This window comes from Fundulus heteroclitus, chromosome 8 (genome assembly GCF_011125445.2).
Source record: "Fundulus heteroclitus isolate FHET01 chromosome 8, MU-UCD_Fhet_4.1, whole genome shotgun sequence".
NCBI classification, from domain to species: Eukaryota; Metazoa; Chordata; class Actinopteri; order Cyprinodontiformes; family Fundulidae; genus Fundulus; species Fundulus heteroclitus.
Window position 1 is genome coordinate 18,826,926 of NC_046368.1, and position 26,746 is coordinate 18,853,671.

The 26,746-nt window shown below is 41.9% G+C and overlaps 1 protein-coding gene across 4 annotated transcripts in view; it reads left to right on the forward strand.

Moving 5' to 3' along the window:
- ctif (CBP80/20-dependent translation initiation factor) overlaps positions 1-12,039 on the forward strand; it is a 59,250-nt gene extending 47,211 nt beyond the window's left edge. For all 4 annotated transcript variants that reach the window (XM_036140257.1, XM_021319690.2, XM_036140259.1 and 1 more), the window contains 3 exons: positions 1,069-1,221; positions 8,652-8,705; positions 10,651-12,039. In XM_036140257.1, coding sequence (XP_035996150.1) covers positions 1,069-1,221; positions 8,652-8,705; positions 10,651-10,872 — 429 coding nt within the window. In that variant the 3' untranslated portion in view covers positions 10,873-12,039. The remainder of the gene's footprint in view (positions 1-1,068; positions 1,222-8,651; positions 8,706-10,650) is intronic.
- The last annotated feature ends 14,707 nt before the right edge of the window (positions 12,040-26,746 follow it).

Below are 26,746 nucleotides of genomic sequence, written 5' to 3' on the forward strand. Positions count from 1 at the left end.
AATTAGGGAATTTGGCATTCTTGTAATAAAGTCAGAAAATTGCAACAACAAAAAAGCTTACCTGCTTGTTGCTATAGTGAAAAGTTTAAAACAAAGCCCAGCCTATTTTGCTACCATGCACAGTGAGTTAGGTAAATATATATCTCCAAAACTCTTCTCCTCTTGGAGAACTGCAACAAAGAGGCAACTTGGTGTCTCCTATTCCAACTGGTTGTTTTGGAGACCCACCTGGGGACAAAAAAAAAACTATGGGTGGGGTTACCCCAGGTGGGTGTAGGGTGAAGCACCGGAGGAGTATGTGGAAAAGGAGCCCGTGTTGGCTGTGAAGTAAGGGGAAGGGTCTGTGTTACCGAGGGTCCGCTTTCCCTGTTTGAGTGCATGAAATAATGAAGTCCTAAAAATACAAGGTTATGCTTTCAGTAGGCTTCAAATAGAAACTGAATTTCTTTTAGCATGATGGACTCAAATTAAAGGTGCAAATTTTCAAGTTTTTCTTCACTGACTGATATGCTGTTGCAATAAAAGATTTTACTCATCATTTCCAGGCATGCCAATAACGTTTACTGCCCATGTTTCTAGAGCCCCCTAACAGATATTACGGTGAGGGAGAGAGGAAAAAAATGGAGGCCTTTTGCACTGCCTGTTAATAAACGCTCAGTTTAACCTGCAGCAGCTTTATGTGAGCACTTAAAGCATTAACCCATATTAACTCCAACGCTCTCACAGCACTGTCCTCACTTCAGGACTGAACGAATACTTCTAGCAGAAAAAGGATATTTTTAATGCAGCTGTCAAATACTTCTTTTTCTTTTTCTTTTTTTTTTTTGGGGCTTCAAGTACCTTCGGGACACAAGGTTAATGTGTGTGCCGGCTACCAAAACTCTCATCAGGCGGATGTGAAAGATGTTAACAGCGATGATTGGCCAGAGCAGGAAAGATCGTCTCTGAACACTACATATCCACCTGCTAACTGACCTGTTGTGTAACGCCATCACAGAAAAGCTCGGCGTGCCGCGCTGTCTCTGGGCAACGTTTTAAGCTGAAACGATGTTTTTTTTTCTGCCTCAGAGAGACTTCTCCCGCCGCGAGGAGCTGCAGCAGAAGGACGTGGAGCAGTGGCTGGGTTTCATCACCTTCCTATGCGAGGTGTTCTGCACCATGAGCAGCTCCGGCCAGCCGTTCCGGGTGCTGGTGTGCCCCATCTACACGTGTTTACGCGAGGTTTGTGTCCAGTCGGAGCTCCGCAGGTCGACGAAAACATCGTGCTGTCTGCTCGCTCTCGTCTCTGCCGTCTGGTTTCCTGAGTTTCGACCAGACGCGGTCTAGACTGCAGACACCGCATTGAGGTTTGGTTTTAGAGGTGCAAACGGTGAAGTCACAATCGGTTCCAGTAACAATGCGTGACCTCTGGGTCACGTCCCCCCATTAGCTGGTCACACTTTCTGCTGGTCACCATAGAAACCATGTGTAGGGTAGCCACAGCAGACTCGCTACGATACAGACGTGGGGAACGTCGGATCGGGTATTGAAAGGGGAAGCGAGTGGGTGGGAAGGAGGAAGCGCAGGAGACTGTGGTCAGATTGACAGTTAGCGTAGAGGAAGTTTGACAAGTAGAAGACAAGGGAGGGAGGGAGATGAGATCAAAGAGTCCGCGAGTGAAAATAGTTTTGGATTGCGTCATTCAAGTAAACGGGAATGATGCCAAGACGTGCATTAGCGAGCTTTAGCACCCAGTCTGGCGCTTCTCGCACACCCAGTGTCCCATTAACAAACAACAATGACACACAGCGACGCATCCGTCCACGCCCTGTCTGTGGGTATGCCCAGGGCATTATCTCAGCTTGTTAAAAGACTCCGCTGCTTTACCCAAAGGTGTGGCGTAACCAGTCAGAAAACCCACACACATACCGGCAGTTCACAGCCCCAGCAGATTCCTGTAGATCTAAAACACTGGGGGGGGTAAGAGAACATCCAAATGTACGTATGTAGGTGCTCGTGCATCTGTCTGTGTTGTGAATCTGAGGCCGTTTCCCAGAACTATTATCTTTAATTTCATCGGCTTATGTGGGCGTCTGAATTCCGTTACAACCACAGTGCCTGGTTGCCATCCACACATCTTCCTGCACATGCAGCGCCTTGCAAAAGTACCGCTTTAAACTCTTCCACATTTTGTCATGTTGCAGTCGCAAACTTCAGCCTCGTTTTTTTTTTTATTGGGGTTTTACGCCACAGACCTGCAGGAAGTAGTGCATCGTTGTGAAATGTGAAAATGATTGCCTTATATGTTGAGAAGTTGAACGTTTTAGATTGTAAAGCAATATCCCAAGCTGTTCAGTCCATCATGTGACGGTGGAAAGACTATGACACCGTTACGAGCCTACCAGGAAATGGCCAACCACCTAAACGGACAAGCTTGGCAAGGAGAGCATTAATCAGAGAAGCAGCCAAGAGGTCCATGGTAATTCTTCAGGAGTTGCAGAGATCCAGAGCTCTGGTGGAAGGATCTTTTTAACATGATAGTGGTTAGTTGTGCACTCCACACCTCCTGCATTTTTAGAAGAGCGGCAGGAAGAAAGTTGTTAAATGAAAGTCTCAAAGGGGACGTATCATGCTTTTCAGTTATTTTCAAATTGAAATTATTCAGTTGTGGTCTATGTAAAGAGGAACTGCAATTCTTAGGTCTGAATTCCTGGTTAATTCACCCCATCTCTCCCCCTTTTCTGAGGTGCGTTTGAGAACAACTCGTTTTGGGCCTGTCTCTTTAAATCTATTAGGCTACGTTCACACTGCAGGTCTTGATGCTTTTTTTTTTTTTTTGCTGAAATAGGATTTTTTTTTTTTTTAAATGGCCATTCTTACTGTTGTTAAATGCGACAGCCATCATACAGCTTTCTGAACGGTTCAAGACCGCAAAGCGACCCGCATGCGCAGACATCACAGAGCAGCGTGCTGTTTACAGAAGTAATGGTGAATGTAATTGTTTTTTAGAAGTGTTCGATAAAGTTTTGTTTAAAAAAAAACATATGGACAAAATGATCGGATATGGGTCGCATTTCCCTGCAGTGTGAACGGTAGCCTAAAGGACGCACTTCACGCCCGGCCTCCTATCCAGGTTGCAGAACGTTTCACTCCACCCCATTCTCAAATTTCTTTTAGGATCCTGGGGGGACGGTGTAATGTGCAACTGAATGAAGCTACTTGTAGCTTCAGCCTCCTTGAGCCTGGACTTCAAAACTGCGTCGAAAGATATTTAAATGGCCAATTTGCAAAATTGGTATGCCGAATGCCTGTGACCTTGTTTAGCAGCTCCGCTGCCAGTACTGTGACATAGTTGTTCAAAAACCTAATAGAGAACAGAGAAAACAGAATGACATGAAAAATATGACCCAAAGAGGATATAATGATATCAATGTAGCACCTAGACAGACTAAATTCAACTTTTCTGCATTCCTAGAGACCCCAAGTACACCACAAAATGTATTTAATGGCTAAAAACATAGCTTTAGCATGGAATGTCCCCCTTTAACAAGTCCTATTTGGATTTTGCCACAAGCACACAGCATATATGAACAAAGCTGCTCAGGTCATATGAGCGACAAGCAACTTTTAGGCCTAAATGCAAAACGCTGCGTGAAACATTACGCATCACCCTGAACACACTTTTCCTTTCATGACACATGGATGGCAGCGCCATGCTGCAGGGAGGCTCTTCCTCAGCAGGCACAGTGAAATAGGACAGATGATGTAGACTGGAAAAAGTATTGAGACTGGGGTAGATGTTCACTTTCCAGGAGGACAACCAGCCCCAAACATGCAGCCGGGGCCACAACGGGATGGTTTTGATCAAAGCAGGCTTGTGTTAGAGTGGCCCAGTCAAAGTCCAGACCTGAACTTTAGGGGAAATTTATGGCAACAGTTAAATATGTTTGAGTTTGTATGTGGAAATACAGTGGGCAAGAAATTCAGTTAACCTTTTTTTTTTGGTAATTTGAAAACTATGTATATTTTATTCACAATTATCCACTGCTTTGTATTTTTTAATTGCAAAAAAAAAATACCTGCATGTTTTCTTTGTGGTAGTGGAACAATCTGTAAAGATGGGATCTGAACACTTTTGCTAAACGTGTGTGTGTGTGTGTGTGTGTGTGTGTGTGTGTGTGTGTGTGTGTGAGAGAGTGTGTGTTTGCAGTAAGCGCTGCTTATGGTTAACACCTGAAAAGCAACAGTAGCTAAGAGATGGGGAGCTCTATAGTGAGTTTCAGTATAACCCTTTCCCAGCTGAATAAAATGAACCGTTGTCTGCGACCATAACTTCAAATTAAAAACCTTTACACTAAGTCCCAATCATTCTTTTTGAGTCAGTCAGCCTTAATGGCCTAAACAGTGAAAATTCCCAGCAAATAAACTGGAATACTATTCACCCATGACTGTTTGTCCTTAACAAATTACACAGAAATGATTGCAACAAAATAGAAAAGGCCAATTTTACAAGCAGAGCTACCAGTAGCTAAACTTGGCTGTTAAATTAGTGTTTTTTTAATCAGCATATGTGCTGCAGAGTTGCGAGCTTTGAAGTCGCTACTCGGGAGTGGGAGTGAATGTTTTTTTGGTGCTAGAAATGAGAGGTTTCCAACACCCTGCCACTGCTTTTCTACAAGGGCAAGATAAAATTAAATAACAGACACACAAAAAAAAAAACCTCCATGGACTTTCTCATGAAAGCTTTCATAAATGATTGATTATTTTCCTCGACTCCCAATCTGTGTATCCCTTAATGTTTATTACATTGCTGTAGCTCATGAGGTTTCTAGATGAGTCCAGTTACATTTAATATTGTTTGCTTGTTGCCGTTACTTTGAATAAGGTATAGCGTTTAAATTACTTCCCAAATTAAGTGTTAAAGCTTATTTTACCATTGTGAGACATTGGCTTGTTTGTTGCATTTGCTGCTGCTTCCAGAGACTTGCTTTAAATAAAACATCAATGTGGAAAAGCAGCCATGAAACATAAGGTGTGCCCTTTCTAAAAGTCCTGGACAATTATTGTACAAGTGGCAGCCAAGTTTTTTTATTAAAAAAAACAAACATATTTTTTCCAACTAAATGGCTCTCACATTGCAGGGTTTGGGTTTGGGTTTGCACGATGTGCCAGCTTGCTTTTTCTGTTTGGCCTGGTAGCTTTCAAAATCTACAATTGCCCACACAGACAATTTTTTAGCTTCTGCTTTATATGTAGTCTTGTTTGGTTAGCGGTTAGTGAGATGGCATTAAGGCAACTGTGATACTGTAATAAAATTAAATGTAACTACAAGTGGTGCTAATCCTGAAGATAGACCTGCAGTTGCTATGCAACTACTGGAAGGGTGGTTTTAGTTGAATGTTAAGTTTAGTACTCTCTCCGGAGAGAAGCAACAGCTCCAGTTTGAGCAATATGATGGCAGATTTTCATAACACTTAAAATCAGTAAATATACTGTATTTTGGGTATGTCTATATGTACTGCTTAAAAAAATTAAAGGAGCACTTTTTAATCAGAGTATGCCAGGTCAGTTGCCGTGTTTCTATCAAAGTTTTTTTGCACATTTTGAAATATGGAATTAGAAAAGGTTGATGGAAACAGCAAACTTCCTCTATTTTGCAAAAAAATTGCTTGCTTAAGGTCCAATTAAATTTTATTTATATAGCGCCAGTTCATGAAACATGTCATCTCAAGGCACTTTCCAAAGTCAAATTCAATCAGTTTATACAGATTGGTCAAAAAAAAAAAATCCTATCTAAAAAAACTCAGTAGATTGCATCAAGACCCGACAAGCAGCATTCACTCCTCATGAAAGAGCGTAGAGCTACAGGGACAGTCGTCTGTATTGTCCATGGCTTTGCTGCAATCCCTCATACTGAGCAAGCATGAAGCGACAGTGGAAAGAAAAACTCCCCTTTAACGGGAAGGGAAAAACCTCCAGCAGAACCGGGCTCAGTGTGAACAGTCATCTGCCTCGACTGACTGGGGGTTAGAGAAGACAGAGCAGAGACACAATAAGAAAGACAAACAAACACAGAAGCACACATTGATCAAGTAATCTGTTCTACATTAGATGGTAATAGCGGATGATCTGTCTTCTCTGGATGATGTCATAGCTAACAGAACGCCAGACCAGATTTACCTACTATGAAGAAAGAAAATGACAGAGAACAAAGAGCTTAAATGACAACAAGCAATGCAAATTGGAGAACAGTAGGAGAACTCAGCAGAGTGAGAAAATTAGACCCTGATGTCCTCCAGTAGCCTAGGCCTATAGCAGCATAACTATAGAGATAGCTCAGGGTATGAGCCACTCTAACTATAAGCTTTGTCAAAAAGGAACGTTTTAAGATTAGTCTTAAAAGTAGACAGGGTGTCTGCCTCACGGACCAAAACTGGGAGTTGGTTCCACAGGAGAGGAGCCTGATAGCCAAAGGATCTGCCTCCCATTCTACTTCTAGAGACTCTAGGAACCACCAGCAGACCTGCAGTCTGAGAGCAAAGTGCTCTGATAGGAACATACGGGGTAATCAGAGCTCTGATATATAATGGAGGTGGAAGGTGTTTTTTGAATTTTGCCATGCGTAACGTCAACTGACAAAATTACACTTTGCGTAGTCTGGTGAATTGTCTCCAGACAACTAGAAAACACATCTTCTTTTTTCCAAAGAAAACTCATAACACTTGCACAAAACTCGCTTGACAGTTGGATGGAAACGTGGCTAGCTAAACTTCTTAAATATTAATCTGGTCAGTTCCGACGTAGAAGGGGTTGTTAATCACTGTCGACTGTTCTGGTGTTAATGACATTAATAGCAGGTGCACTAAACTACTACTGAGCAGGTTCTCTGAGCTCATTTGACAGACATAAAAGGGTCTGGAGAAGCTGCGAGGAACGTTATGCCGCCTGCAACATTGTTCTGCATGATTGGTTGTGGGTCTGTGTTTGTCTGGGGAGACAAATCCATGGATCTGTACAGGATAAACAATGGCACCCTGACTGCCACTAGCTATCTGAATGAAATCCCTAGGACCACTATTAGACCCTTCGCTGGTGCAGTGGGTCCTGGGTTCCTCCTGGTGCATGATGATGCCCAGCCTCATGTGGCAAGAATAGGCGCGGTTCCTGGAGGATGAAGGAATTGATACCATTGACGTGCCTCTATGCTCCCCTGACCTAAATCCTTTATTTACTGACCATGTGAAGAAGCAGACGATGGAAGTTTTTGGGTGACATTACAGAGAATATAAAGCTGTTCCTGTGACTAGAGCAGAGCTGGAGAGCTAAGGGCGAATGACTGTAGATTAGATCATTTTAACAGTATTGGGAGAAAGAAAAAAAAAAACTTCAGCTCCCCCGAGAACTCATTATGAGCTCCTCCGCCTTGTCACATACTTTTCCTACTGTGGAAACGCCAGGACTGGAGTTCCCACTTCAAACAGCCACTCTGTCACCACGCCTGCCTCAGCATACTGAGGAGCTGACGTCTGTTCAACTGCTGGGCCTGACTGATAGGTGAAATACCAAGAAAGCTGCAGAGAGGAAATAAGAGCCCAGCTTTGACTAAATGCAGATCGACGCATGAGTTGGGAGCAGTGGGGGTTTTTGTCTTTCAGACTTATGAAGGCTCAGACCTTTGTGTTGACGGTTCTGTGTAGCTTCTTGGATCATCATTTAGAAATACACTGTTGCATTTTGTTTCAGCCGTTAAGCTCTTACTAAAAGCTTTATTTTCATGAATCTTTTGAAAGTCCTCAGTGAAAATGGTTTTAATAGACGTGACTCTGCATAAGCCAGTGGCAAAGACAACCACGTGTCATTTTCTTGTGCAGTGATTTTTTTTTTTCATCTTCTTTTAAACCCCAAACCAGACGTTTATTTTTATCCTTGCCTGGTAATTAAAAGATACTTTGTGTTAACTCCGTTTTATTTTTTTGTTGGCTGAAGTAAGCCTGATATTTGAGTCGAGTTGTTGAGGTTTTACGTAGTATTTATTGTTTTCTCATAATTAACATGTATTTTATTTGTGACTTAACTGTATGATCCAGTTGAGCCACAAAGGAAACAGATATTTCTTCTGCTGAAAAAGTAATCTAATATATGGATTATTTAACTTATAGTAATGCTAGAAAACTCGTACTTTTTTGCACAATGATTTTTCTCCGTGACCTGAAATGTTTCTCAGACAGCTAAAGTGGTCTATCTTGTAAGCAAGGGAGGACCGGCTGTGCTCAGCAACGGGTGGGGTAGGGGCAGCATGGAGTCATATACAACTGGATAGAACTCCAGACCTTTTTTTTAAATTAAAACAATTATGAAACCCTAACTTGGGGAGGGGGAGCGAGGCTCGTGTGTTTACCAGCCCTGTGTCTGCCTTTAAGGTGTTTGTATATTTGTATTTTCGTATGTAGCTTCGACACAATAAGCCCTTTGGTCTGTTAAGGTAGAAAGTTTTTACTAGTGAAGTTACATCTTCATTGTCTTTTTCTTGTCAGATGATTAATCTTTACAGACACTTGCATTTTCTAATGTCTTCCTCAGATCTAAACCCTAACGTTAGGATTGTGCAGACTTTTGCTCCTCCAAGTATATCCCCTCATGTGTGTTGTTGTTGTTTTTGTTTTTTTTCGTAGCTGCTTGAGTCAACAGATGTTAAAGAAGATGCAGTCCTTTGTTGCTCCTTGGAGGTATGGACCACACACAAGCGTACACACATTTAAAAAAAAAACAAAAAACTGTAGAATGTCTTCCCTTTGCAAAGCTGCTCTCCGAATGTCCCGTAGGGTTCTACAGTGATGCACATAATTGTATCCAGAAAGACGGAAAACCTTTAACGAAACTAAATAATAAAAGCCATTTATTTGGCATCTGTTTTTAAAGTTGTAGGTTTTTATATAAAGCAACATAATCGGCAAGGGAATCAAATAAGAAAATACACCTATTAAGCCTTTTGTATCTGAATATGAGCAGTGTTTTGGTAAAGTAGTCACACCAGTTAAATTTTTTAAAATGTTATCACGTTACAAACACAAACTGAGTGTTTCTTATGTGAAAGGCCAACAAAAAGCAGAGAATACCAAATCTAGCTTTCACAATTTTTTCCAGTTTGCTACAACCCATGCAGGGGGACGAGGCAAATAAAGCTGTCTGTTCTCAGGCTGCCAGATATTAGAAAAGCACGTAATAGCAATATTGTAGGTAAAAGTTACAATGACGACATGACATTCTCCTCTCTACTCTCTTTCTCGTGTGTGTTTCCAACTCTCCCTGTGACCTTTAGCATCTTGCCAGGTGGGAGCACCTACTGATGTGAGACTGAATGCGTTATTTGAGTTTAATTAGTTAAAAAAAATAGTGGATTCCAAGCAGTCCTGTCTGTCATAATTCATGATGCATTGTGCCGCCCTACTCTGCTTAGATGGGATCAAAATTAAACTTTTGGGCTAAGATGCAAAGCTAACAGTCCTCATCACATTTAAAATATCATCCCCACCATGAAAGGTGGTGGTGGCAGCATCATGCTGTGGGGAGGTTTTCCATCGCGGGGGGGACAGGAAAGCTAAATGCTGCTGCAAATGCTTGAGACTGGTGAAAACTTGAACTTTCCAGCAGGGCTATGACTGTAAACATACAGCCAGAGGTGTAATTGTAGGGTTTATATCAAGGCATATGTGTTAAAATGGCCCTGTCAAAGTCCAGCTCTACATCCAGTTCGTAATCTGCCTTGAAAGTTAAATATCCCAGACACTCTCCAAGCTGATTAAGCGAGAGATGTTATGCAAAGAAGAAAAAAAGTATGGGCAGAAAATGTTAGTTTCTAGATGAAGCTGTCAGAGATGCACGTCAAAAACCTTGGAGCTATAAAAGCAGAAAAATTGACACAGGGAGGCTGAACACACATTTTAGATTTTTGCTTCAAATAATTTGGATAACCTTGGCTCATTTTATGAATTTCTTTGTGTCGGTCTGTCATACCAAATCCCATTAAAATACAACAACGTCCGTTTGTGGCTGTAACACCACAGACCCTGACAAAGGTCAAGGTGTATTAATACTTCTCCAAAAGAATGCAGCACACTGATTTGCTACAATTTAACTATCAGCTGTTTTTCCCTTGAGCTGTCATGAAAAATAAGACTGTTTTAATCCAAATAATTTGTAATTTGTTTATTTTTCTGCTACTTCAACATGAAATACTTCAAATTGCAGCTATGTATCTGAGTTTCTTTGCACTCTTGGAAATATGTTCCATTTGTATTTAAAAAAAAAATAAAAAATGGTCCCTAAATGAACATCTCCCCAACTTTATAAGGAGCAGGAGTTATCATTACCCTCAGAACCACAATGGTTGCATTGATATGAAAGCCTTCAAGCTGAGCTACACTGAACTTCTCCCTCCATAGTGGAAGGAAAGGCCTTGGGGTATCGGAGCATAAAGAGCAAAGGTAGGTGAGCTGTGAATCTCAAACAGCACCCAGATGCTCAGAAACACAGCTCCATAGCTGCAGGGTGTGTGAATCTCTGTCTCCGTGGAGTCACAATAACAAGGTGCCAGACACTGTCTAGCTCTCAATAAGTGACACGCATCCACTCTGCCTCCTTCTACCCGTCCTCCCTCCCTCTGTCCTCTAGTTGCAAAGCACGGGCCGTCTGCTGGAGGAGCAGCTCCCTGAGATGATGACGGAGCTCCTAGCAGCCGTCAGGGACAAGATGCTGTGTCCGACCGAGTCCCAGCTGACCCGCTCCCTGCTCATGGAGGTCATCGAGCTGCATGCGCATCGCTGGAGCCCCCTGGAAGCTATCACCACACAGTACTACGACCGTACCATCCAGAAGCTCACCACCACAGCCTAGCGTGCCGGCTCCCAGTCAGAGGACACGGGGAGGGGGGGCTCCCCACTGATGCCCCAAAGTCAGATTAAAATATTTATTATTTGCATTGCTCCTTGCCTGGATGATTATCTGCTGTGTGCCGCTGCTGAACATAAAATTCAATAAACAAGGTGACGGTGGAAGCAGACAAAGCTCAAAGAAAGCCGCAAGCAGCTGTGTGGCTAAATGGCAACACTACATGTGGTGAATTTCATAGACCAAACTGTTCTGTGGCCGGTAGGGGCATGCTTGGCCACACAAGAGTTCGGGGGCTTTGGTGGAGCAGAGATTAGAAGAGGGGGGGCGTGCAGGAGAAAGGGGGGCAGCAGCCTGTCCACGGGGAATAGAGAGATCTGTACCCAAAGATGAATGAATGGACGGAGGGGGGAAGGGGGGGGGGGTCAGGGTGGTCTGTGTCAGTCTCTTCATTGTGTTCATTTGCCAAGCCAACCTCCCCTCCCTCAGTCTCTTTCTCCTCCACCCCCCTATGTCTCTGCATCAGCCCCTTGGGTCTTAGGGGCTGATAAAAGAGAGACGGGGGAGGCGGGCAGGCAGGGAGCAGACACGGCGCTGTCTGTCTGGGCCGTCTGCCTCGCTGGAGCGGGAGAGATCAGGTCAAAGGGTCTCGTGGGGGAGCTCCCCATCCCTTCGCTACATCTCCCCACAGCAGGAGCCCCCTTTTGAGGGGATGAGACAGCAGGCCTGCTGGGCCGGGGATAAGGCTCAGGCTGGCTGAAGCAGGGTGGCAGATGGCTGCTCGAGCCCCCGCGAGGCGACGCGCTGCGAACACACCCCACTGGCACCCTGACTCCCCGCTCCCCATTAAAACCGGGGAAACCCTGCCGTGGGGAAGGGGGGGGGGGGGGTTGGGGGCTTCATCCGAGAGTCAAAGCAGACGCTGCTGTCTGATAATTCCTTTGTTTTTGTCTTGCAGGGGAATGTCTCTTCTCCTCCGCTAGGCAGGTCGTGTCCATGCTTTATTTACCGCATCATCCATTTCTGTTGTACGTTTTTGATCACGTATTGTTTTTCTCATCGATGTTTCCTTTTTGTGCTAAGATGTAGGCGTAGGCTTTATTGCACAGCTTGGATTTGTTTTGCACTGTTTCAATGCAATTTGCTTTAAATTTTTAATAAGCATGGGGGGGGGACATTTAAATTTGAAGCAGTTCTTGACAGTTAATATTAAACGTTGGTTGTAGAAGATGTGGCTTGAGCAAAGCCAGGGAGTTTAGGTTGTTCTAATTGCCTAGTGGCCTTTTTTTAAAAATAGGACCTCTTTCCTGGTTTGTCGGGTTTGTGGCAGACCGCATGCTGACTAGCTGGACGTCATCAAAAGCATTTGTTTGCAGAAGCAAAAACAATAATCAAAGGAAAACAACAAAGTGTGGCTCCAGCCATTCCTCAACTATGGACATTTTGCCAGTGTTTCATATGAATCGTGGTGGATCCTGCTTTGGTTTTCAATTAACTATTAACCCGTGTATTTAAAAAAAATCACCACAAAAAGAGAAGATATTATTGTTTGAATTATCTTGTCATTTGTGACCTTTGTTCCAAGCTGATGTTTGTAGTATAAGATTGATGTATCAAGCCAAACATGTATCATGTTGAAGCGGGCTTTATGTATTATCTGCATATAGGACATTAGGTATTTAACTATAAATAGACCTCATGAGATGAAGAAATAGAGGACAAACAGTGTATTGGAGCTGTTACACTGAAAAAAAATGACAGTAGCAGAAAACTGTCTGTCTACATTAACTCTTTGCTTGGGAGTTGTAATTTGCATAAATGCACATATACACGTGCATACAGTTGCAGTCAGAAATATCCAGCCCCCTCACCACTAAAGGCTTAGTTATGTTCGCACGACGCGCGATCCCATAGAAGCGCTGAAGACGTTTATACTTGACGCGGAAGTAGGTGCATTACTCGCCAAACACACAAGGGGGTAGTACTCAGTAGAAATGCGGTAAACGAGATGAAACAGTTGAGGTCACACACCCAAAATGGCCGCGCGCTGGATTGTAAACAGTCATGAAGAATAGTTGGTGTGTTTATGGCAGCTAAACAGAAATAAACGAAGGGTTAGTGACGTAGACTATGGTATGGTCACCCGGCGCATAGAGAGAGGTACAGACGGGAAATACAGCCCGTCGTGAAAGCCCATACAGATCTTCTTTAAATAAAAGGTTTCATAAAACACTTTGCTTTACTAAATACAAGCTGATAGCTTTGCAAAAGGTTGCAGTTTTTGGACTTGATTTATGCTGTAAGTGGCAGAAATAGAAGTCAGAATCCTTGTTTGTACCCATGAACTTGGCCAATAAACTCCTCCCTTAAAGTATGCCAGTAATATGTGTATGCTATGAGTCTAACAACAACATAGCATTTAACAAAGCTGTGCTGCTTGAAACTTCTGGGCCATTCAATGTGAGTACAGGCGAGCTTGTTCTGCGAGGGCTCCTTTGAATTGCCCCATTTTAAATGAAACTCACGTGAAAAGTTACAGAAACTCGGAGGTGCACGGCCTTGCACCGCGAGAGCACGTTGGGCCCGTGCGATTGCGTCACTTTTGGCGCGAGCACCTTCGTGCCCTGTTCAGGGCATCGAGTATAAACCTAGACTTCCGAATACCCTTGTAGAACAAGGACTCTTTAACTAAAGCGGAAGTGCGTCAGCAGTCGCCATAAGTGCTGTCCGAATAGTGCAGTCAGTAAGGAAGGAGGTAGGATAATTAGCCGGTATGCTTGCTCCCGCGGCTAGCTTTGCCTACGAACCTCACGGAGTCCCTTACCGGCGCTAAGAAGCCTTAAGGTATCCCACAATCCTTTGCGTGACATGACATATCAGCACAGCCCCCTCACGGAAATCAACGAAAATGTCCGCCGAGAACAGATTACTCGCTGTGTAGTTAATTTTCAGAAGGGATGTAGGCCCGGTTTTGACTCTCATCATCCAGGTGCGTTTCCGTCACATAATGACGTCGGAGTTAAAGGCTGTCCGAATTCGGCACAGCAGTCTGAAGCTCCTTCCCCCCACGATACAGTTCTTAATGTTGACCCTGTGGAAGGTCAAGGAACAGGAGCTAGAAGCTGTTATTAAGGGTATTCAGATGAAGCCCTATTCATAGTGATGTGCTTGAAAGCTGATGGAAATAAAAATAATTGTTACATGTTTGAAGAAGAAGAAGTTGAGTAAGGTTCAAATAGGTAGTGCAGCTCTTTAAACACGCTCTGCACATTTTTACTGAATCATTGCCTGTTCTCAGGGATGTTTGATAGTTTCAGTGTCACAACTCCCTTATTTAAATCCCTGAGGAGAGGGACGCTCTACAATGTTGCAGGATGTTTTTTTTTTTCACATGGAGGTACGCCTTGGATCATTGTCTTGTTGCAAAGTCCACTGATCACCAAGATTAAATTTCCCAACGTATGGCATCCTGTTTTTCTACCTCTGGAAATCCAGTGACCCCCGCTTCCCTGCTAGACCATTAAATGACGTTATTCTTGTCGTAAACCTGGCCCATAACATGTCCCAACAGTTCCAGTTTGGTATAATCAGACCAAAGAACTCGCTCCCAAACATCTGTTACCTGTTCTAATATTTTCTTCTTCTTTTTTGTATTAATCCTGGTGGAGCTTGCCTTGTAGTCCAGCCTTGAATCCTTTTTTATTCGGTGCAGTTCTTACAATGAAGCACTTGGACCAGTCTTCATCTGTTGAACTTGTAGTTTCTCCTTGTTGTCCTAACAAAGACGGACAAGGACCTTTGATGAAATAGTGGGTCTTCTTTCACAATGAGAAAGTTAGTTTAAACCCAACACGCTTTTATGAAAGCTCCTAAGCCTTTCTCTTGCTTGCAAACTCACCTTGAATACCCCGATGAATGCAAAACGGCTAAAGCAAATAAGGCACCGACAGAGAGTCCAAAGAGTTAATCACTTTAACTCTGTTAAACGGCTTAAAAATATTCATCCCTACAAATCAGCGTAGGACCCCCAAAATAACAGCGCCAGAGACTGGTGACCCCCTTTTGACAGAGGGTGGAGGGAGTGGAAGTGGAATTGTGAGAATAAAGCCATAACACGAGAATAAAGTCGTAGAATGATGAGAATGAAGTTGTATTTTTGAAAAAAGCGCAGGAAATGCTAAATCTTTTTAGCACATCAGCATCAAATCCTCTTGCGACCCCCCACTTTGGGAACCTGGTGTAACTCCTGAGTGCTTCATCGTGTGTTTCCCGTGTCAGATTTAAGCGTCGCTCAGCACATAGGAAATTACACAGAGCAGACCTAGGCTCAGTGTTAAATCGCAGGGGTTGAATATTTCTGACAGCAACAGTAGATAAAGTTTCCCACAAAATCTGTGGGCAGTTGGTGTTTTTTTAATTATTATTATTATTATTATTATTATTTTTCTGTCTTGCATCAAGAATTGAGATCCTGTGTGGTAGAAGCACACCCCGGAAGATTAGTAGAGAGAGGTGTGTGAGTCTAGAGCTGCGTCTAGATCATGTTTATACAGCAGAAACCAGAGATTTACTTACGCTGGGTAAAAAGACACATTACTCTGGGCTTGAGCCAATAGAAATTATTTGGGTAATCCTAACTGACCTAAAACAGGGAAGGTTTAGTTTGATTTCATGTCAGAGCGTGAGGGGGAAAAAAGGTTGTCTTTTTATACACTGTAAGTATTTTATTTCAAATGTACATTCTTTTTTTGGCTCAAGGGGTGATTTGCTCAATAGATTTTTTTTTTATTATTATTAAAACTTTATTTAAATTCAATCTAGCGCCATTTATATATGGGCTGTGAAGACATTTAACAGCGATACATGGCGCCCCGGCAGGTGCGTACGTTTGGTATTGCTGTTTTTCTTGGTGAAAAGAAGACAAATCCCATCAATCAGTGCCCATTATGCAAGAGAGCGGCTCCGTCTCCCAGCAGACAGGGGCAGGTGGGGATCGCGTCCGTCCTCTCCCCCCCTCTGCACCGCTGGAGCCTCCCCGCCCCGCATGCCCCCCCCCCTCCCCTGTTCGGGGTCACATGGCTCGGTCGACAACTGAATGAGTGTGCATCATAGTTTGCATATCCTCATGAACGTCGAGTGACGGCAGTAGCTGGAGCCCAGACGAGCTTTCGATTAGCTGCAAGTGAAGTTCTCTGTGAGTCTTGTTGTTTTTTTCTAAGCAACAGAAAAATAAATTCTGTGGCGAGGGATTAAAAAAAAAAAAAAAGACCTGGTGGAGAAAGGCTGTGTTGTGTGTGTTTATTTTATTTTTTTGTCTCTTTCAGTGGGAGCGGTTACAGAGAAGTCACCATGGTGTCAAATGGGTTTACACATCACAAAAGAAACAATAGTGGACACGTGGCAGCAGCTGCGGTTACCAGAGAGACCGCGTAACTAATCGAGGCATCGCAGTTGGTCAGCAAGCAGACAATATAGACATGCACACACTGAGACGTCTCATTTACATGCACGCTTTTTTTTTTTTTTCTACATGGTCACACATTGAGCAGGCCACACTTCAGAATAACAACAGCACCAGGTATTCTGATGTATTCAGCGTCCTTGGCTTATGATAAGCCTCAACACACGCCTGAGGCGCTGACTGTAGACCTCCCAGTGGGAGCTCCTAATACTGGGGCCGTCTTCCCGCTGAGGCCCCCTAACCCTCAAACCTTCGGGGGGAGGAGGGGGGGGGGCTCCTCTGCACTCGTTCATACCAATCAACGTCATCCTATATGCCAGAATATTCAAATGAAACACCTCGAGCGGTTTTTATAAGAAGCTTTAATTTGGCTTCCGCTGTAGTCAATCTTGAGTCGAAGACGCAACGTTTTTATGTCACTCAAACGGACTCTTTTTGTAAACTGCCACCCTGAATAAAGTACAAGACATTAAGCAGACAAGATGATAAATGTAGGAGATGGCTCGTGCCAAGATTCAAATAAAAATGTTCATAAACTTTGATCCTTTGACCGTTTTCCCATGTTGCAACCATAAACTTCAGTGCTTATTTGTATGTTTTTACGATAGACCGACACAGAGTACCACAGAATAGTGAAGCGAAAGAAAACGATGCACGGTTTTCAATACAAGGCTGAACACAAATGTAAATCACACTTTTTAGAGTGTATTTATATAAGTAAATCATGTAAATTCCCCTCGTTTGTCAATCATGCACATCTTTGTAGTTGTCTGTTGCATAAGATCCCAATAGAATAAATTGGTTGTAGGGTTAACATGAAAAGATGTGAAAAAGTTCAATGGGTATTAATACTTTTGCAAGGCAGTTGTGTGAAAAAAATGAGGGCATATGCTGAATTGAGAGAGAGAGAGAGTGAAAGCACCATAGTGAGCTCTAAAGAGCTGTCAGAGGCCTTCAGAAAGAAGATTGTAGCAGCTTTAAAGCCTGTTGAGAGATTTAAAAAGATATGAGAAGAATGTGAAATTTCACTGTGTGGAAAATGGACTACAACTGGAGGACTTTCAGAAGAACTGCCAGCATATCCAAATCTGGCTGACCAAGGAAGTTTGCAGACTCCAAGAAAATAACTAAATAAAATATCTCACAGGACCTACAGCAGGTTGTTACTGTTAATATGAAAATGCATAACCTGTCCAGAAATGGACTGTACAAAGTGTGCAAGGATGAAAAGATTGCTGAAGAAAAACATCAAGTCCAGATTTCTGTCCAATGAACTTCATCAGTCCAAAATTGAATCATTCGGACACCACAACAGAGTTTGACATAAATCAATTACACCATTTCAACAAAATAACCATGTTCCAATTGTGACGCATGGAGATGGAAGTGTCATGGTTTGGGGAGGCTTTGCTACCAGACCTGGCCCGCTCATCATCTTAGAGTCCACTGTGGATTCTACAGTATATTAGAGGGTGTTTCAGTAAAATGTGTGACCAGCTGAACAGAACTGGACCCTCTGACATGATGGTCACCCAAAACAAACTCGCAAATTAAGCAAGAAATAACTCAGAATTAAGGTGTTTTTGACCGATGCCTAGAAACTGTCTCACTGAATATAGTTAAAAGTGGACCAGTAGTTATTTTGGACCAGGGTACAACGTGGTTAATCTTTGGCCTTTCCTCGTAATAAAGTTCCTTTACCAAACAAATAAGGTTTAAATTAGACATCGGCGTGTGAACACATCTTCTCAAAGAACAGTATTTAATGAGGTGTCCTATTTTTTTTCCCCTCACGGCTGTGTGTTCATATATGTTCCTCATTTATTGTTTACCCACAGAGGAAATCATTGCAGGTGATGAAGGAAAGGCAGAGCCAGGCCTGCCTCCCAATTAGCACCGCAGTTAATTGAGCTCAGCTCCGTGAGAACACACAGTAAGATGGACACATCAGCCCCAAGGGATCATGATGGCCACCATGCTGTTGGAGTCTATACTGTTTGGGGGTCCTGTAGATCAGGTTACACTGAGCCAATCAGTTGCCTCCAAGCACACACCAAGAGTTGGCGAGTGGAGAGCGAAAGAGGCCTTAGGTCACGTGGTTAAAAAGAAAGTCACCATAACATGGTGAGAAATCACCGACTAGGTTTTAGAATACAAGATATGACCTTTCTGTTGAGATGAAAAGTAGACAAGTGTTGACACAAAAAAAAAAACTAGAAATATATTGTGTTGTCTTGTTGCTTCCTCGGCCATGCTAGTTAAGACTGGGGCTAAAATAACATCACAAGCATGTATTATTGAGGAGAAAGGGGCTTAAGGTTGGAGAAATGCAGGAACCACGTGTCATGGAAACAATGCAGTACTTTAGTTTGATGCACACCTGCAAACAAATCAGGAGAGTTAGCAGGGACCTGAAATGACGTCGCCTGAATCATTGTGGTAAATACTTTGTTTTTTTGTGTAATCAGTATCAACAGCAAAAGGACAAAATGGCTAAATGTTAGGTTTTTTTTCCAGAAAAAAACAAACTGCCAATACTAGCGAGGAGCCTCTGAGGTATACTGGAAAAGCAGGATTTGAGCACTGGGAAATTTACTTCAACGTTTCAAATACATGTAAAAAAAAAATAAAATAAAAATACAGATAATTATAAAAAAAAAAAAAAAGAGTCCAGCCATCCATTGTCTTCCCGCTTATCCAAGATCAGGTTACAGGGGCTACAGGTCCAGACATTCCTATAGCTCATTTTGGGGGAAAATGTCACATGTTGTGCATTTTTGTTGTTATGAATATACAAAAAAAAGAAAAACAAACTGTCTCAAATAATTTAGCCTAAATGTCATGAAAGATGAAAGGCAGTGCAGCGCTGAGTAACTCCTCTGAGACTTTAAGATGCAGCATTAAAAATACAATAAAATGTTAAACAACAACAAAAAGAAGGTGGTGTTAAAAATTTAGCAGCGTTCACGTTTCTTTCTAAACTCACACGGTGCATAGAAGACATCCATTAACATATTTCCATAGAAATAGTTCTTTATGACTATTAGACTTGCCATTACGCCACCAGTACCGATGCACTGTGGCCACATCACTGGAACCAGAACTCCTCACACAACCAAATAAAAACACACAAGTTGCTCTTCCTGGCATTTCTTTGGTGTGGACTGCTGTAGATGTTAAACTTAATGTTTTTATAGTTCGATTTACTATTGGTATCTGCTGTAGAAACTTTGAAGATTGAGTTGAGCAATAAGATAGTATTGAGAGATCTGGACAGAAATGTAGAATAGTAACCAGGTAAATAAATATACAAGTAGTTTCTAAATAAAACGCCTGTTGCAGTGATGCCACCAAAGAATGGACAAAATCCACCCTGTAAGATTGCCAACCAGCCTTTAAAATGTAAATCTAAAAAAGGATTTGTCTATTTCTTTGCTTATGCGTATGCATTTTTTTCAGTCTATCTCTGTGCAATAGCATAATAAAACTCCCTTATTGCTGTTATTGCTTTGAGTTTTGGTGTGCCACCCCATCATTATCAATAGCCCCCACCTGGCTACCCATTTTAAAACCTTCTGATGCCTACACTAGCAGTTCTGTTCTTTCTAAAGCAACATTTTGAGCATGTGGCTAGGTAATTAGCTGGGTAGCTGGGTAATTAGCCAGGTTATAAGCCTCTGTTGGCCTACAGTGAGGCATTTACTTTACCACCGGACATGCATCTGGTGGCAAAATAAACTTTGAGCTTTGAGTTCACTGGAGGTAGACGTCCCTGTGGTAGCCTTGCTGAGAACGCGTTTTCCCCAATGAGGGAAAACATTTTCAACTAGAAGAAGCTGTTCCTGCGTAACAGCGAATGAGAATGCTAATCTGCAGAATGATTTGAGGAGAAGATGCAGAAGATCCATGCAGAAGAGAAAAAATAGCTGAAAAACATTGAAGAATTTGAAAAATTTGAACAATTTGAAGTAATTTGTAGTAGTAGTAGTATCAGTAGTAGTAGTAGTAGTATCAGTAGTAGTAGTACTAGTAGTATCAGTAGTAGTAGTACTAGTAGTATCAGTAGGAGTAGTATCAATTTTTAAAGAATTTGAAGGAATTTGATGAATTTGAAGGAATTTGTAGTAGTAGTAGTAGTAGTATCAGTAGTACTAGTAGTAGTAGTAGCTGTATTAGAAGTAGTAATAGTATCAGTAGTAGTTGTTGTAGTATCAGTAGTAGTATCAGTAGTAGTAGTAGTAGTAGTATCAGAAGTAGTAGGAGTAGTATCAGTTGTATCAGAAGAATTTCAAGGAATTTGAAACAGTTGAAGAATTTGAAGTATTTGATGTATTTGAAAAAATAATAATAAGATTTTGATAAATTTGAAGAATTTGAACCATTTGAACAATTTAAAAAATAAGAAGAATTTGAAGGAATATGAAAAATTTGAAGAATTTGAAGGAATTAGCATTTATTTCAATGGGAGCAAAAAACGCACAAAAAGTAAAAATATTTTAAAAAGTATAAAAGTTAGAACAACCATGAGATATAGCAGTAATGTCGAGAACGAGCCGAACATTTTGGTAGGAAAATTGTTGAAAATCGGTTGAAGTATGTGGGAGTAGTTAGACGCACAAAAACGTACGGAATAATAATAATAAAGAAAAAACTTTCTTCCAGCCTTCTGTATAGCATTCTCACTGATAAGCCAACGTTAAGGAAGAGAGAAGATGGGGGGATATTGCTTCCTTTGGCTCTGATTCGCAGCTGACTGGCAGTGAGCAGCAAGGAGCACTGTTACGAAGAATAACTCGCCTTCTCTGTTAACAGGGATAGATAAATTAAATCGAATGTAAAGCTGGACACACACTGACTTTAGCCGCTGTTTAAACACAAAATGGTTTTCACGTTTATCAGCTGTCTCACAGCTAACGGGTTGTGTTGTTCGGATGTGTGTGTGTGTGTGTGGGGGGGGGTATTTTTTGTGTGTGAGTGTTTCTGTATCTGATCGGCACACCAGTAAACCAAAGGAGGGCCCTTTTAAATGTATTCTGTGTGGTGCGAGGGGTGCAGAGGCCAGATTCTGTGCAAAACAAAGTGCAGTTAAACACACGGACTCATTCCCAGATGTTTTACTCCACAGTACGCTCTGCTCTGGGAGAAATCAATAACTGTGGGCTACGAAGTGGTTTTAGCTTGCTCTCTTGACCTTTCCATCTCCGCTGCAGCTACTGCTCTGCAGTTTATTTTACTACCAAAAAAAATTATTTGTTTTTTTTTATCTCAACTATATTTGAATTTAGACATTTCAGTTATATGTTTGGCAGAGATTAGATCCTCAGTAGTGTTTCAGAGATTTTTCTTGTATTCCTTGCTCCTCAAAAGAAGCTCATCTTTTTAAACTTAAAAAAAAATAGGTGGGCTGATACTTTAACACGTGGTAATTAATGGAACAAAGCCAGATAATTGATAAAGATGCACACGACTGCAACATCTTTTTAATAAGCATATAAACACATAATTATTGTGAGGATATTTGGGTGTTTTAGGAAGAGTAAATTGTGATTTTAACAGAAACTTAAAAAAAAAACAGTGTTCCTGCTTCCTGGACAGGCAGTAATAAAGGAAATGATGTCAGGAGCTGTTCACTTCCTGTATGAACTGCCTCTGTGGGCCTTCTGGTCAAGGACCCATGGAGTCAGCAAACTAGCCAATTTACCCGTCTGTGATGATGGGTGAGACGCCTCCAAAGGTAATCGACTGCATTATCATGTCATATTCTGAGATTCGTCTAAAAAGGACAAACATCAAGGCAAATTCAAGTCATTTATATTCAGTAATGAGTGAAAATTTTTATGAAAATTTTCACTGAAAGATAAAAGTTTTTAGCGACTTGAGCATCATGTTTCAGGATCGTTGCCAGAATCTAAAAATAGTTGTAACAACTCAGTGGGTTTAAAGTCTTGAAAAAGCATTGAGTTGTCTTGAATTGTGAACCTTTATGGCCAGATCTGTTGCTTAAAAACGTGTAATCATTCAAATAACAATTGTCACTTGTTCTTCCCCCTTCTCAGAGAGTTTGGAAACGCCCCGATCAGAACTTTGCTGACAATTTTTTTTCCCTACCCTTTCTTCCTGCTATAACTGGTTAGTTGATGTTGATTATTGCGCAATCGTTTCATCCTGAAAATCATGACGGATGTTGCCCTGGATAGCGAAGCTGAAACAAGTGGTGACAACCGCCTTTAATCTGAATCGAATCTGTTTATATTGTGTAAAATTCTGTTTAAATTCCCTAATTCTTTCCATACGATCATTTGCGTTGGATGTACATCATTCGTAAATGCCACACTGGCTCAACTGGACCAAGAGTCCAAGATCTTTACAGCATATTGTTGCGACCACAGAATCATCTTTTTCATGGAGCTACTCTACCAGCCTCCAAATAATCGCTGCACTTCTTGCCATTATAACTTCTGTTAGTCGCCGTCACTAATGCCTTTCACGAGTTTATCACAACCAGATTGTCTGGAAATCAATGCTGTCTTCTCGTGTATTACTCATAATATACTACAGTCATATTTCAAAAACAAAAAGTAACAAAAAGCAAAACATTTGAAGGACGAATCTGACTAAAATTTACTAAACAAAGAGTGAAAAGAGAAAAGGATACAAGTGTGAACATTCAGAGGAACTATGATCGGATTACCTCTACCTTTGTTGACATCGCAAGAGATGCGCACATTTGGTAGTGTGATAGGATTTCATTGATTTACAACATAAGAGCAACACAAATAAAGAACTTGTCTCTAGCAGACAAACTACTTTATATTCAAATTACATTTAAATATATCTGACAGAACAATCGGACTAGCAGCTCTAAATGAAGCTTTTACAATTCACACATGCGGGTAAGGTGACTCATGACAAAATATTACTGAGATGGGTATCATTTTAAATTTTAACGCAGCAAGAACAGTTGACTCCAAGAAATGGTAGCGGTCTACAGATGGAGCCTTCTGCTTGAAAAATGCATTACTGCTGAAAAACAAAGTGAAGACTAGATTTATGAGGATGGTCCAAGATGTTGGGCAGTAAACAGATCATTTGATCTGGAATCTAAAGTAAAAATAAGGCGAAAATGTGCAGACATGAAAATAATTAGTTTATAGTTTATCACATGGCTGGTGAGAATAAGACAGGGTTTTATCTTGACTGGTGGACAAGGCGAAAGCATCTTACCTGAATGCTCAAATGTCGCAGTAAGAACAACGAGGGAGGAAGCTTTTACTGAGGGAGGAAGCATCAAAGTTGGCTTAAGGAGTAAAGGTAAGAGGAACCATGAAGCTTCTTAAGCTTGCAGCCTCTATCTTTCAAGGAGCATGGTGGATTTGGAAAGTATCTACTACGTTCTCAAAAGAATACACACAGAAAACCCTGTTAAGAGTTAGCAATGCAAGCTGTGCTAAGTGCTAATGTAAAATGCCAAGGGCTGTTATTTTGTCTTCCTTTTAAATTAGCACTGGGACGCTGCCTCTGCTCCTAATAAAATGAATAATGATCCCTCACAGCAGGAAACTAGCAAAATAATTTGAACACTCCTGTCTTATCTGCTTATATTGTAGCTCTCAAAGAGAAATTTAAATTGGCAATTCAAAGCTTTCAAAGAAAAAGAGATCAGAAACCAGCCCAGACAATTAAGGTGGGTTCACTTCTAATACAGACATGCATCCTGGCACTAACTGTGTAGCTGAACGCGCTTCTGTTGTAAAGGATGCACAGCAGCCATGTGGATTGCACATCTCGGCCCGTGGCATTCATAGATCTCCAAGCTGCCTGCTTTTAGGTGAGGGTGCGTGACGCCTTTGTTGCCCAGGAGCACGGGTGCCCTTGCAGTGGCCTGGCTGAAAAGTGTGCTGCAGTGTGCCGTTCTCAGTTTTGTCGCTGCCAGCAGCAGCAGACCAGCAGCCAATGTCAACAAACAGATCTCTGCAGAGGATGGAGGGTGGGGGGAAAAGGGGTGAGAGCGAAGGTGAGGCAGAGGAGAAAACTTTTTAATAGTGAAGGGAAGGGAAAAAAAAAAAAGATTATTGGAGTGCAGCAAATACACAGAGGGGAATTATTAGATCGTTCCCTCCCGGCCCCTCGTTATCTCGCTTGCAAGGCTCATCTCGGCTAAATGCTGTAATTTAGGAGCGTTGATGTGTAACCGTGTGTGTGTGTGTGTGTGTGTGTGTGTGTGTGTGTGTGTGTAAAGCAGATCCTGACCTAACCAGTGCAGCCACCCAGAAGTGTGTCTCTCTTTGTAGCTGACAGGCTGGCATGAGCAAAGCTTCCGCTTCAAGCTGCACTCGGTGACCGACCGCTCAAGCAGCAATCAACACACACACACACACACACACACACACACACACACACACACACACACACACGTATATAAGTGCACATCATAATACGAGACGTAAAGGGGACAGGGGTAGCATCCGCAGAGCCTCTGCTGCTCACTGGAGCAGAAGTTAACACACTCATACACTGTACACACACACACACACACACACACACACACACACATACACACACATGCAGAGTGAGTGTTGGAGGGCAAGGGAAGTGTCTGCAGACAAGCAGTGGGAAGCAACACCTGATGTCTTTGTTGCCAGACTCCCGCCTCTAGCCGCTGTCACAGTGGCAGCTTGCTGCAAAAAAAAAAAAAAAAAAAGAAAAGAGAGAAAACAGAGGGGAAAAAAGCATGCTAGGCAACCCCAATTTATGTGACAGACAGTGAAAAGAGAACAGCTGGATCCAGACATCTCTAAAGAGCACATGAAGGAGGAGGGAAGCTGACGCGCAACTTTACGATGCTGGTCGCTCCGTTTTTGCATATCTTTTTGCACAGTGGCGGCTCCAGAGATTTTTTTTCTGCAGGTGCTAAAGAGGACGGGGGGGGGGGGGGGGGGGGAGCTAAGCATTTTACTGAGGGTGCCATGGAGGATCATTTGTTCCTACGTTTTTCTACGCACACAGACGCAAGCACAATTGCGCCCAGAACTCTGACATCTGCAACAGTCACCAGTTAAGTGGATAATGAATATGTGGTATTCTGCTGTTCAATTAAGGCATGTGCAAACACGTATAGCACGTAAACTGTTACAATGGATTCACTGTATTCTGTTTGTATTCTGAAACTATTGATCAAGTCAGCCTTTGCTCAAACTTAGCTGTTGCTCCAAACAGGCGAGACGGATATTTTTGTACGAGTGGTCGTCTTGGTCCATGTTGATTATGATCCTCTAACCACCCACTGCTAACAGAGTTAGCATTCTCAGCAGCAGTGGACGGGCCGCAATACTTCTTTGTTGGTCGGGGTCTGCTTCCAAAACGTCATCCTCCTCTGATTCCATCCATGGAAATTTGAGCAGTAAAGAAAATGTTGCATTACATATTCCTTTCAATCAGTGCTTTAAATGGAAAGAAATAAGTGTTACTGCCCTTAATGTTATACAAAGATGGGTCAGAAACACGAGTACTATTTTTATATAGATATGTCTAATTGTTGCACTGTACAGAAATGACCAAGAACAAAAGCAGTTCTAAATCAAATCCACATGAGCCAAAGTATTGTGACTTTTAACTTCAAGCCTCATGGTGTTAACATGGAGATGAAAAAAAAACATAAAAAAATCTAAAAATATAAAACAAATGATCCTTAAAAACATAAAAAATTGATAAGTTTTCGACTTAAGATTTTGATAAGCTTATTACGGTTACAGTTTTCTAATGTAACATGTATTTCTTCTCGGTATTCAACAAACCCATGTCATTTTAGCAATATTTTCTTACAACTAATCTAAAAATTTTACTTTCTTCAAAAACTCAATATAAAAACCAGCCATACACAGGGTCTTTACTTACATGTTTAAATATTTAATCATATTTGAAATTAAATTGTCCATCAGGTAACGAGCTGTATACAGAAAGTGGGAAATTTAAAAAGTCATCAGACCTGAACTTGTGCGGTCGACTGGAGGGGAACAAAAACCAGCTGTCTGCACTTCCATCACACACAGGTATAGATGTGGATAGGAGATAGCAGAGGCTGAAAGATAAAGCAACAAGAAGTAGAAAACATGAGCCATTTCACTCAATCAGGAATTCATAAGTGCCAGTTTTAGTACGTTGAATAATTGAAATATAACAGCAGGTTTTGCACATACAGTATAATGTTAAATATTAATGATTATTTAGAAAGCAGTGGTCTTCATCTAAAAATAATAGGGACGGCCTATATTAGAATTAAGTTTGCAGCTTACTTAAGGCTCCAGCAGGTCTTGGGTTCATCTATACTGCTTTGGTGCTTCCAGCCTCTCATCAGGAGCATCCTGCACCTGATCCTCTGACCAATAGTCTGGCCTCTACTCACCTTATCCGACGGATTGT